The 13,450-nt window shown below is 34.5% G+C and overlaps 1 protein-coding gene across 1 annotated transcript; it reads right to left on the reverse strand.

Moving 5' to 3' along the window:
- Positions 1–11,367: 11,367 nt before the first annotated feature.
- LOC143583119 (uncharacterized) lies at positions 11,368–12,930 on the reverse strand. Its single transcript, XM_077065516.1, has 2 exons — positions 12,312–12,930; positions 11,368–11,873 (listed from the first exon to the last, which is right to left on the reverse strand). Exons 1-2 carry the CDS (start codon positions 12,928–12,930, stop codon positions 11,368–11,370), a joined length of 1,125 nt encoding a protein of 374 aa, XP_076921631.1.
- Positions 12,931–13,450: the final 520 nt, after the last annotated feature.

Raw genomic sequence — 13,450 nt, forward strand, 5'->3', positions numbered from 1 at the left:
GAAGATATGAATTTTGCTTCATGAATATAAATGGATAGCATCAAGGAAACAAAACTCACAATGACAATAGTGTATTTTAGTGATCAAATCAGCTCATTTCTATATTAGTTTGGCCCGAAATCATAGTTGATGCAAGTTTGTGACAATGAATAAGTACAATGAATTTCAGTATTAGTTAACATATGACAAAGAAAATACAAATAATTATTAGATCTGAAAGAAACAGTACTTGTATGCACTATCATCAATCTACTATTCTTTTTTAGTGTTGAATTATGCCACTTTAGCAAAAGTTGTCAATACATATAAAAAAGTTTATTATATAGAATTAATAGTAAAAAATAATCAAATGAGATGAACCATTTTCGTATTACTTAGAGTAAAGACGAATCATGACACCTTCTGAATCGGTCACTAATAAACTCAAAACATACAACGCAAATTTGAACACATTAATAGTAAAAAATAATCAAATGAGATGAACCATTTTCGTATTACTTAGAGTAAAGACGAATCATGACACCTTCTGAATCGGTCACTAATAAACTCAAAACATACAACGCAAATTTGAACACACTAAAATGAGTTTCAAAAGTTCTGCATGCGTTCTGTTATTTCTAATTTGTTTTTACTTTATTTATTACTATAAATTATAGATAATTTATTAATATGCAATGTCTAAAATATTTATTAATTGTTTTAGTTAGATAGTTATGATTTTTTTAATTTATTTACTACTACAAATTATAAATAATTATTAATATAGAATGTTTAAAATATATATTAATTGTTTTACTTAGATAGTTATGATTTTTTTTAATTTACTTATTACTACAAAATTATAGATAAATTATTAACATGGAATGTTTAAAATATTTATTAATTGTTTTAATTAGATAGTTATGACTTTTAAAATTGAACAATAATGATGTCATTTAGCAAAAAAAATTGAACAATTAGGTGCCATGCGACACAATAATGATTTTTGTTTATTATAATAGTAGATATTGTTTCTTACGTCAAACTTTATTGCAAGTCTTAATGTCTTATATATATTTACTTATCTTCAACTTTTACCCAAAACATTTTCTTTTCTTCTTTTCTAACGATGACTTTCTTAGAATTTAGGCAACTGTATTCTTCGAATTTAGAGAGTCTCGATGTCCAAAACTCTGACCAGACTATGTTGTTTTAACTGGAATCACGCAGATTTCAGAGTTTGGTTTGGGCGTTCCCCTGGGAAACCATGCGTCGATTGCCACTTGACAGTCGTGCCACCACAAGGGCAGAACTTTTTGGCGTAACACACGGTGGGTCCAAAATCCGGGTGAGCTTAGGGTTCGAACCGACAACCTTTATACAAAACCTACCTCAAATCCTTTATTACCAATATTCACCTAAAAGTAATACAAATGAGATTCAACCGACCATAAATGCGGGAATTACCCAAAACAATTTAAGAACCACGGTCTAATTTTTATTAATTTTTTAAAGCAGCTTAAATGAGTTTAATCATTGCAGCTGAAAAATTAAAAGAGAAATTCCTAAAAAATATATTTTTAAAAACAAGTTTATAGTTTATAGTTTTAAGTATTATTTATAAAAAAATTTCATAAATATGTATTTTAAACTAGCCGCGACGACTATATTCTTGGTTTCAACGAGTAGTATACAAACTGGTCGCGGCGACTATTTTAGACTAAGAAAATTTCAGGGACTAAGATTTTAAAGAACTAAGCTTGTCGGGACGACTATTTTATGTAAAAAATAGTTTAGACGAGTTTTTTATGATTTTTTTGGTATTTTTCTTAATATTATATTATTATTTAATTTTACCAATAATTAATTTTCTTTTATAACTTTTAAAGTTTTACTAAAATCCGAACACACCATTGAGAAGTGTTTCTTAATCTATGCGCCGACATAAATTTTTATTAAAAAACCAAGAGGGTAAAAGAACGTTCTATATAATTTGACCCGCTTGTTTTACACACACACACACACACATATATATATATATATATATATATATATATATATATATATATATATATATATATATATATATATATATAGGGATGTGTTCATTAAGAAACCTTAGAAGAATGGAAAACTGAGAAACTTTCTTTCGAATCTTTAATTATTTCCTCACATTCTTAAAGTATATCAGACAAAATATAATGAACATTTTATTCACGGATTTATATGATCAAAATATGCAACATATTAAACATTCATTTAAGACACAGTACACAACATGTCAAATCAAATAAATTATGATATTTACAATATTCAGAAATGTCCAAGTAATAAAAATATACCCAATAACTACTATAGTAAAGCCGATTTTAAAGGCCAATTGGTCTCGTGGAGGAGGTTGTGGATTCTCGTCTCTCCTAAACCAATTTGTTACGGATTGAAATACGGCGTTTCCTAAGCTGTGGGTTTTTCCTTGTGGGTGGGTGAACCAGGTGACACGTTTTGTTCTTTGGATGAAAGGTGGTCTATTTGTTAGGATGAGGCAGGTGCCGAGACCTTTGCGGTTCAAGAAAAAAGTATAGGAAAGCCAATGAAACTTGGACATGTCTCATATGGTAAATGGATTCGCAAGATTGGTCTAGTCATGTTTAAAGCATAAGATAAGTTGCGAGTGCATGACATGAAATATATGAAAGATCTAATTCCCGAAGTATATGGAATTTCTTCAATTTGTTTAATATTTTCATCCATATTTGGTGAGATTTATCATGGGTGGAAGTGTTGCATCAAAAAGGGTTTAGTAACCTTATCAAACGTATACACTTTGACCTTGACGGGACAACTATGTATAATAGTACTAACCAAGTTTCAAGTTTGTTTCAATTAAGTCATTTGTATTTTATTTTGTCTCAATTAGATTAATCAACTTTCAGTTTTGTCTTAATTAGGTCATTCAACTTTCAATTTCAGTTCAATTAGACCACTCGACTTTTTATAAATACTCTAATACTATCTTTTTTACCTTCATATTTGATGTTAAAAATAACTAAAACGTTATTAAACCAACATTTTTTATATCACTTGCGGTAATATAGTAGCTGTCTCTCTCGTTTTAGAACATAAATTGAAAGTGAAGTGACCTAATCGAGACAAACTAAAATTTGAGTGACCTAATTTAGACAAAACAAATTATGAGTGACTTAGGTAGTGTTTGGTATGAAGTAATGAGATGTGGAATGAAATGACTCATTCCAAAGGAATGAAAGAAAACATGTTTGGTTACCATTCATTAATGGAATGAATCATTCCTAATGAATGCAAACCCTTCCATATATAATATTTTTCATTTCTTGGTAAAATGTGGTTTTTCTTTCGTTCCTTCTAGGAATGAAATGAAAAATGATCAATAATAATAATAATAATAATGATAATAATAATAATTAATAATAAAAATAATTATTATTTTTGTTATTATTATTACTCCTACTATTATTATTGCTATTTATCAGCATCATTATTATTTTATTATAGTATAAATTTTATTAAATTATAATTGTTATTATACTTTTATTACTATATCGCATTATCTTATAACCATTTTATTAATTGATAAAAAATATTATGATTGAATAGTATACTATTTAATTAAAAAAAATTAATAAAGTGATGATTCATTTCATTCCTATGTGGTAACCAAACAAGACAATGGAATAGTAATGATTCATTTCATTCCTTTGTTCATTCCATTCCTTTGTCCATTCCATTCACTCGTTCATTTCATTACCTCATACTAACATCTTGAAACTTGGTTATTATTCGGCAGTGTTTCTCTTGACGTAATTAAGACGATAAATCGCATTGATTTTTCTATGAATATCTTAATAAAGAGTTAAGTTAACTCGAGAGAGCTATAAATTCAAGAATTTGCAGAGCTATGATAAGCACCGTGTGAGACTGTATTTTCTCCTCCGCATAAGTGATCAATCATTCATGTCAGTGCCCTTCAAGGATTGTTACTTCTTAAACATACTATGTTTGCATTTTCGGTTTCTAAGTTTCATGTTGCTCGATTTAGTGTGACAATTATAGTCAACACAAACTCGCGATTGAAGATCTGTCAAAACTACTGTACATCAGTTGTTATTCTCTTTAACTTTTAATTTACTTTAAACTATTGTAAAGTTAAAAAGTTATAAATCAAAGTAAAAAAAAATTACAATACTTAGTCTGTGTTGTAATAATAATATTAATCTTATAATCATAGTATCAAGAATGATTAACGATAATTAACGCACAACTTAGAAATAACCGACTTATATTATAACCAGAAAATATAACTCAAAAAACTGATTACAATATCTTTGATAGTGATGGTGATGATTGTTGTGTTGTTGTATCTAACACTAACTTTGTACATCTATTATACCAGTAACCTAACTTGGTCAACAAGCATAATATGTGGTCACCATTCAACTTGGTCACCAAGGTGAACTTGGGCAACAAGGTCAACTTGGCTAACAAGGTGAACTTGGCCACCAAGCATATGGAATGTTTCATAATACCCCTTAGACTTTAACCGACTTGTTAAAACCTCTTAGGCCCGGTTCACCGACTTGTGACCCGGAATAGAAATTAATCCAACATTCACCCCTCCCCCCCCCCCCCCTAATTTCTGATTCGGATTAGACAGGTCTTCAACTCCAAGTAACTCGCGCATCTCCGTGAACTTGATTCTTGCGAGTGCTTTAGTGAGGATATCAACCCGTTGCTCTTTCCCGCTAATGTGCTCAACATCGACCTCGCCATCATTGTAGCAATCTCGAATAAAATGAAAGCGAGACTTTATATGCTTTGTTCGGTTGTGAAAAACTGGATTTTTCACAAGGGCTATTGCGGACGTGTTATCAACTTTCAACACAACTTTCTGCAACGCTTCTCCAGTCAACTCGCTCAACAACTCTCTAAGCTATACAGCTTGACATGCGGCTGCTGAAGCCGCCATGTACTCGGCTTCACACGATGAGAGTGCAACTGTCGCTTGCTTTTGTGAGCACCATGTAATTGGAGATTGCCCGTAATAAAACACGTGCCCCGTGGGTACTTCTACCATCATCCTCATCTATGTTGTGACTACTATCACTATAACCTACAAGTCGTTTGGACCCATTCTTCCCGTACTTGGTCCCGTAACTCGTCGTTTTCTTCAAATATCTCAATAGGTGTCGTATTGCTATACCATGAGATTCTCGTGGGCTTTGCATATATCGACTAACAATACCCACAGAGTACGCCATATCCGGATGAGTGTGTAATAAATACCGTAAGCAACCCACTACCTTTCGATGCTCGGTTGCATCAAGTTCGACTTCATTATCGGATTTTGAGTATTTCACACCATGATCCATCGGGACTTGAGACGGATTACAGTTTTGCATACCTGTATCCTTCAGAATTCTTTTGGCGTCCTTCTTGTGTAATTACTATCCCATCCTCTCGTTGGAATACTTCGATTCCGAGATAGTAGGTTAACTTCCCAAGATCCGACATCCCAAACTTGGTCTCCATACCCTTTTTGAAATCAAATATTATACTCGAGCTTGTACCTTAATCCGTACAAGGCATTTGACAACTTGTTAACTTTTGCCTCCCCGTCTTTTTTCTCGTATCCTTCGGGTTGTGAAACGAACACAACTTCTTTCAATTCACCATGTAGAAAAGCCGTTTTTACATCAAGATGGTGGATTTCCCACCTGTTTGATGCAGCCAATGCGATTAGTAGCCGAACAGTCTCGATTCGGGCTACCGGAGCGAAAACATCATCAAAGTCAATCTCGGGTTGTTGCACGTAACCTTTTGCAACCAACCGAGCTTTGTACTTGTTTATCGTTTCATACGCATTTCGTTTGATTTGAACACCCACTTCAACCCGATACATTTTGCACCCTTTGGAAGTTTGACTAACTTCCATGTTTCATTCTTGTTTATCGAATCGATCTCGGTATTCATATCACGAACCCATTCTTGGTTCGACTTAGCCTCAAAATAGCTACTCGGTTCACCACTTGCTGTGAGAAGCAATTGCTCATAGTCAGAGTCAATATGTAACACATAATATTCTTGTAATCTTCTTGGTAAAACCAAGACTCGGGTTGAACGTCTTAGACCCGTTTGGGCCTCATTTTCACCTGAATTGACCTGTGACCCATTACTCGTCGACTGAACTTGAGAGCGGGTTGAGGAATTAGGCCCGATATGACTTGGTTCGGTTGAGTCGTTGGACTCGGGTTGAACCAGTGATGTAGGTTCAGAGCTTGGGCTACCCGGGTTGCTTATAGACGTTTCTTCAATAGTGGGTTCGATTTGACCAGTTCCATTGTCAACCGGACCCCCCTCCAAACGATAGAAAACATACTCGGCTCGTAGTCATTCTTCTCGACTTTCTTTACCCAATTCCACCCTTTGTTTTCGTCAAACACAACGTCTCGACTAACAACAATTTTCCGGGTGTTCGAATCGAAGAGACGGTATGCTTTTGAACCCGTCTCTGACTCGAGATAAACGAGTTGTCTTGACCTATCATCAAGTTTCTTTAGATGTACACTATCAACTTTAGCATACGCCATGCACCCAAATACCCGAACGTGTTCAATAATCGGTTTCTTTTTCTTGAACCGTTCATATGGAGTTTGATCAACCAAGGCCCGGGTTGGGACCTGATTGATTAAAAAGGTTGAATGTCGGACCGCTTCTACCCACATATAATTAGGTACATGCATCGCCTTTAGAATACTCCGCACCATCCCCATTAAAGTCCGGTTTCTCCTTTCTACCACGTCATTTTGTTGTGGCGTGTACGGGGCGGTTAAATGCCGAATAATTCCACTTTCATCGCAGAACCGATTGAAGTCACGTGAAGTGAATTCTCCTTGTCACACCCCAACCTACGGCGGAAATTTCGGGGCATGAGCTGATTGCCACAGCTCACAAGGTATTATCATGCAATTGTAAAGCGACAATATCTAATTAATTTATTAGATGTCAACGAACATTTAAGTACAACAAAAATAGAGAAAATTACAATAAAAAACCAACTATTCTTGTTTATGTTTAACATCCTAAGGTCATCTCTACGTGAGCTTCATATTGATAAGCAATCCAATCTATAACCTGCAAATGCGTACAAAATATATATATTTGTCAACAACACATGTTGATTGAGTAGATTCACCAGTTTTGACACGAACAAAATGATCATATATAATGATATAAATAATAGAGTAAAAATAAGCAAAACTGTTATCTGTGAGTATAAACAATGAAAGTGTTAAGCAAGTAATGAGTGTCGGTGAAACCATTGCCAATGCGATCGGGCTCCGGACACTACGACGATCGTATGATCATACTATGATGAGATTATGTTGGACATCTCCGAATGCGATTCAAGTAAGCAAGTAAGCAAATAGCAAGTAACAAACAGTCATTCAATTGATACACAACACAAAGATCACAGTTTGTGTTTGAGAAATAATAAGATAAATAATTTGATAAATGGTACGCAAGTGTCCCCAAAACATTTGAAAACAAGTAAATTAGGGGAGTGATTACTCACCTAATCGAATGAACAAAATAAAAATGATGATGTGAGAATGATGAACCCTTCGGGATACACCGACAAGGATTTCCTAGATAGATAGGATAATATAAATTAATTATAAATGATTTAGCATGGTTTAATAAGTTAAGATTTCGATGATTTGAGTTATGTTATGATTAAATGATTATTGATTAGTTTAAATGAATAAAAAAATGAGTTGAAATAATTATATGATTATTTAAACCATATTTGATTAAATGTAATGCAATTATAGACGAGTACTTATATAAATATAACTCGTAATATATTAAATAATTTAAGATAAACGTTAAAATATACATATTTATCATACAGTAAACATCTTTGACTATTTAACGAAAATCCAATTTGTTATAAATATAATTAATACGTTTAAAATACAATTGTTACCATTTTTAAAGAATAAATATATATGATTTTAATATAAGTAAAATTATAAAGATGTTCAACGACAATGAAACTCCAAAAATAGTGACATGGTTTTAATAGAATAACGATGATTTATTATTATTAAAATATATTTATAATACCTCCATATATATATATATATATAAGCGTATATGTATATGTAAACGAAAGCTTTTACGAGTTTTGAAAAGAAACACAAACTCCAAGATGTCGGTTTAGAAAAACTAATATTTATTTAATAATTAATATTAATTACAATTAATTATTTAATCCTATAAACAATAAAAAGTAAAAGAAAAAGAAACCCAAAATAAAAACCGCCTCTGCCTGGACTCGAACCTGGGCAGATGGCCGGTTCACGTGCACAACCCTCACCCACAACCACCAGCTGAGATGGTGCGTTTGTTGTTAACCAGACGCAAACGAAAATATATATATAAGGACAACGTTTAACCCCAAATCAATATAAGAACCCTAGCATTCAAAATCGATTAATCCATGTTATATGCGAGCAATTAAGTTTAGGGTTAATGATCAGTGCTTAAAAACGATCTTAGAACATAGATTAATTACCGGATAAAAAGGCGATTAGATGGAGAACGACGAACCCACATCGTCGGCCTGAACACGTACACGAACTGACGTCGACGGGCTGTTATAACGTAATTAACCTTAGGGTTATTGGTCGCGAGGTGGAGAAGAGGGTGCGGCAGAGTTTAATTGTAATATTACCAGTTGATTTTGTATATTGATGATTATATCATAGACGGTTTAATCTATTACAAAATTCGTATCACTTTGGTCTTTGTTTCCAAATTATTTGTGTCGGTAGGCCGTCTATATTAAAACCCCTAAATCAATTCCAAGTTAAACACGAGAATTAAGGGCCAAGTTAATCAAAACGAGTTTCGGGTTTGATGTTGGATCATGGATACGGGTTTGACTGATGAGTTAAAGGGTTGGGTGAATATATTTAACATGGTTTGCAGTTTAGTCCTTGTAGTATGGTGGTGGAAACAATAAGGGGGTTAAAATATATTGTATGGTGTAAATTGTATATAAATGAAAGTTATTTATATATAACAAATAACTATAGTAAACAATAAATAATGAAATATTATTAATGGTGTGCGAAAATATATATAATAATCACGAATCGCAACTAAGCTTTAAAAACCAAACAATCTATCCTAGTTCACACAAACGGCAAGTGCACCGGTCGCGTATAGCAAAGAAAAGGAAAGTCCGGATATCGAACTCGAAGACACGTGAGAAAGGCTCAGATTATAAACCCTACTTCAAGTCCTACCTTAAAATATTTGATTGATTTTATTATATTTTATTTTTTTATTTTTATTAATTTGTAACTAACTTAAATTAACTTAACGAGACAAACGAGAAAACTTAACAAAACTTAACAAGGTTTTAACAAATATGGAGAAACGACTACCTAGGCAAGAATCATATTGACAATTCAACGGCTAACGGAATTAACTAATCACACGACACCGGGATCTTAAAATAATCAACTAAAGCTCATTAACGTTCGCTATATCACCTCTCGGTCTCACCAACTAACCCTCACAAATCTAAGAAGATTGAATAAATGCACCGGGAAAAAGATTATTAAGGTACCCAAATGACGCATCTCCTCTCGGACTCAACGACACAAAACCCGCTTAAAATTGGTACTAGCAATAAAAGGATAAAGGGGTAACAATATTTAAATTAATCTAAGACACATATTTGCACGCAAAACTAAACCGGATAAGCCCAAACTCGCTCTCGCGCAATTCTAACCTAACCGAATAAAGAAGCGAGACAAACCGACTCCCTATAACCTCTCGGTCGCAAAGAAGGTGAAACTATTGAATTTTAATAATTAATTGCACTCAAGATTCTTATAGTCGCGCTAACCACAAACAGATCAAAAACACCAAGTCTAAGACCTAAACGTAGAACCCTAACCGAACGACACACAATCAATCAATCAAAGTAGTACGCGGAATCAATAAGCAATAATTATATAAAGACAATATTTAACACATCAAAGATTACATTATATAAAGCTTTCAATAATAATACGTCGTATAACTCGTTAAAACCAAATAAACCGCTAAACAATGTCAATAATCATCTCAACCTAGGTAGTTTAGATATTTAGCTACTCATAATAAGAAACAAAAACAAATAAATTCTTGTAGCAAAACTCTTGTTCACAATATTCATGAATTAAAATTAAAATAAAGATGAAGACCAAACCAAGTAATCAATATATCACTTCAAGAATAATGGCAGTCTCACTTGTGCTTTCTTGCGTCACTTTCCCAAAGGTGGTTGATTTCTCTACCAACAAAAATACCTCCTTTGCAGTAGCAGACCTTCGAAAAATTCTCTCTTTTGTCTCTCGTATGCAACTGCTGTCCCCACAATCTCTATTCTCAACCTCCGATCCTTGTTCCTTTAGGGGCTTTTTTATATATTCCAATGATAGTCGGTTAACATACTTGGTTCATGTGGGCTACAAACTTTTATTCCACCGGCCTATTACAATTCCCTAGCTCTCAATCTTTAACAGCCCATATAACTTTTATATGTTTACTGCCATTATACCACCAATGAGACATTAGTTTACTTTAAAATTGAAATGACTGAAGTTATGCACATAAATAAACTTGGTTGACTTCCATTAATTAAGAAATACCTTTGATTCAATTTCTTTAAATCCAACGTAAAAGAAATTTCACTTATATTATATAATAATATTAATGAATTAGTTAGTATGTAGACAAGAGTAAATAAAATGAACCAACTAATGGCGTTAATTGTTGAACCGGTTTACTATGTTGTCTCAAGCTTAGTTTAATACATCGTTTAAGCCCGCTATCTCATGAAATTCTTAAAATTCAGATACGAACCAGTTAACAATAACATTCAATAAAACCCGACTCAAAAGTACTTAAAATGTAGGAAATATTTGTATAATAATATGTATATTTTATACCACATCAATTAATTCGATAAATGTGAAGTTTCGTTGATTAAAAGTACCCGATAACTATGATGGGTCGGATATTGGATATTATATTATAGTTGGAAAACCCGAGTTGTTATACTCCTCCCCTGTCGGTTCGAAGAGTTTTTATTGGTAAACCCGCCTCTGTCTTGATTAGGGCTTTAAACCTCTTAAAAATTTTAAACGCTTCACCTTTTTCTTTCAATAAAAACGTCCACATATATCGTGAGTAATCGTCTATAATAACAAAGACATACCTATTACCCGAGATAGTGGATGGGGTTATTGGACCGCACAAGTCACCATGAACTAACTCCAAAGGTTGGGATGCTCAAAACGAGGATGTAGCAGGAAACGAACACCTCGTTTGTTTACCCACCAAACACGATTCACACAACTGATTTCCGTGTTCAACATGTGGTAAACCTCGTACAAGATCCTTCTTAGCCATCGATTTCATTAACTCGAAATTGATGTGCCCAAGTCTTGTGTGCCAACGCCATGCATCATCTTCAATCTTTGATTGCAAACACACAGGAGCTCCAATTTTCATTCGTATTTTGAAGAGTCGGTTTTCGGATCTCTTGACCTTCATGAGTAACCTCCCGTTCTCATCGTACATGGTCAGAAGATCGTGTTTCATCCAAATGTCACATCCGGACTCCGTTGCTTGACCGATACTTATTATATTATTTTTTAACTCCGGAATATAATAAATCTCGGTTAGAAAGTCTTGGTCACCCGATTTTCCTTGGAAAAGAATTGAGCCTTTTCCCTTGATTTGAACAAATGACCCATCTCCGAACTTAACCCTCCCGGTTATGTTCTCGTTTAACTCTAAAAAATATGACCGGTTTCCCGTCATATGATTACTTGCCCCATTATCCAAATACCATACATCATCTTCGACTCGCTCGGTCTCGTATTTCTTTGGTATTAGGTTTTGTTCATTTTAGAACACAACTTGATGCATATACGCTGCATCATCAAAATTTTCACGGGCTTCGGTTTTGTTTGCTTATTGACCCTTTTGAACTCGGTCCGGGCAACCGGATGCAAAGTGACCAAACTGGTCACATCGGTAACATAAAATCTTTGACCGATCTTTCTTCACCCTTGTTTTTCCCCGACTTGATGACCCTTGTTTGGTACTAGGGGTTCGGTATTGGCCATTGAAACGGCCTCGAACACGACCTCGACCTCCTCGTCCTCGTCCCCCATTAGATTCAAAACTTCTATGACTTGATGAATCATATTTACCGAATAAAAGTTTACCTTGGTCACCCCCTTGAAGTTTTTCTTCTCGGATTCGCTCCTCATAGGCTCGGAGTCGGCCTACAACATCTTCAAATCCCGTTTTATTGAGATCCAACACTTGCTGAAGCGAATCAACCATCTGATTATACTTCGATCTTGGGAGACTTTTGAGAAACTTCTTTACCAACCTTGCTTCATCTATAACTTCACCGAGAGATGCGGATTTCGAGGCAATGCTCGATAACTTGCCCGCAAAGTTATCTATGGAATTTGACTCGTTCATCTTTATATTGTCAAATTCCACTGACAAGGTTTGGAGACGTGCTTCTCTAACCCGTTCAGCACCTAAGTGTCGGGTTTTAATCGAGTCCCACATGGCTTTAACAGTTTCTTGATCTCCAATTTGCATTATCAAGGTTTCGGGTATGGATTGAAATAACAAGGCCATAGCCATGTCATTTTTGTCTTCATCGGGGACACCCGAGTTGATGGTGTCCCAAACTTTGTGAACTCTTAGGACTACTTTCATCCTCATAGCCCACACGGTATAGTTCATTGCAGTTAACATTGGACAATGAACCGAAGACGGCCCGTTCTCTTTCCCCTTTGGCGGAGGCGGTGGAGTCGTGTCACCCATGGCTACTCAAACCCAACTTGTTTGAATAAAGTAACAACTGAACGAACTATGCGGTCGACAATGACAACAACTTCTTTGGGAGATCAAACCAACTTGTTCGATCAACCACGACAACAACTTCTTCAGGAAATCAAACCAACTTGTTCGATCGAGACACCTTTGTTGGCCGTTAATTATCGCGTTCTTGAGCCGGGCTCTGATACCAATTCAAGAATGATAAACGATAATTAACGCACAACTTAGAAATAACCGATTTATATTATAACCAGAAAATATAACTCAAAAAACTGATTACAATATCTTTGGTAGTGATGGTGGTGATTGTTGTGTTGTTGTATCTAACACTATCTTTGAACATCTATTTATACTAGTAACCCAACTTGGTCACCAAGCATAGTATGTGGTCACCACTCAACTTGGCCACCAAGGTGAACTTGGCTACCAAGCATATGGAATGTTTTATAATACCCCTTAAACTTTAACTGACTTATGAAAACCTCTTAGGCCCGGTTCACTGACT

This window comes from Bidens hawaiensis, unplaced genomic scaffold, assembly GCF_021521415.1.
Source record: "Bidens hawaiensis isolate Kalapana, Puna unplaced genomic scaffold, B.hawaiensis_p1.1 tig00032132_1, whole genome shotgun sequence".
Lineage (NCBI taxonomy): Eukaryota > Viridiplantae > Streptophyta > Magnoliopsida > Asterales > Asteraceae > Bidens > Bidens hawaiensis.

What these genes read in the sequence shown, in the direction of transcription:
- LOC143583119 (XM_077065516.1), bottom strand. Translation starts at nt 12,930, where the DNA reads ATGGGTGACACGACTCCACCGCCTCCGCCAAAGGGGAAAGAGAACGGG. An exon ending in ACTTCAAGGGGGTGACCAAG is followed by an intron (nt 11,874 to 12,311) that starts GTAAACTTTTAT and finishes CATATTTTTTAG; the next exon opens with AGTTAAACGAGAACATAACC.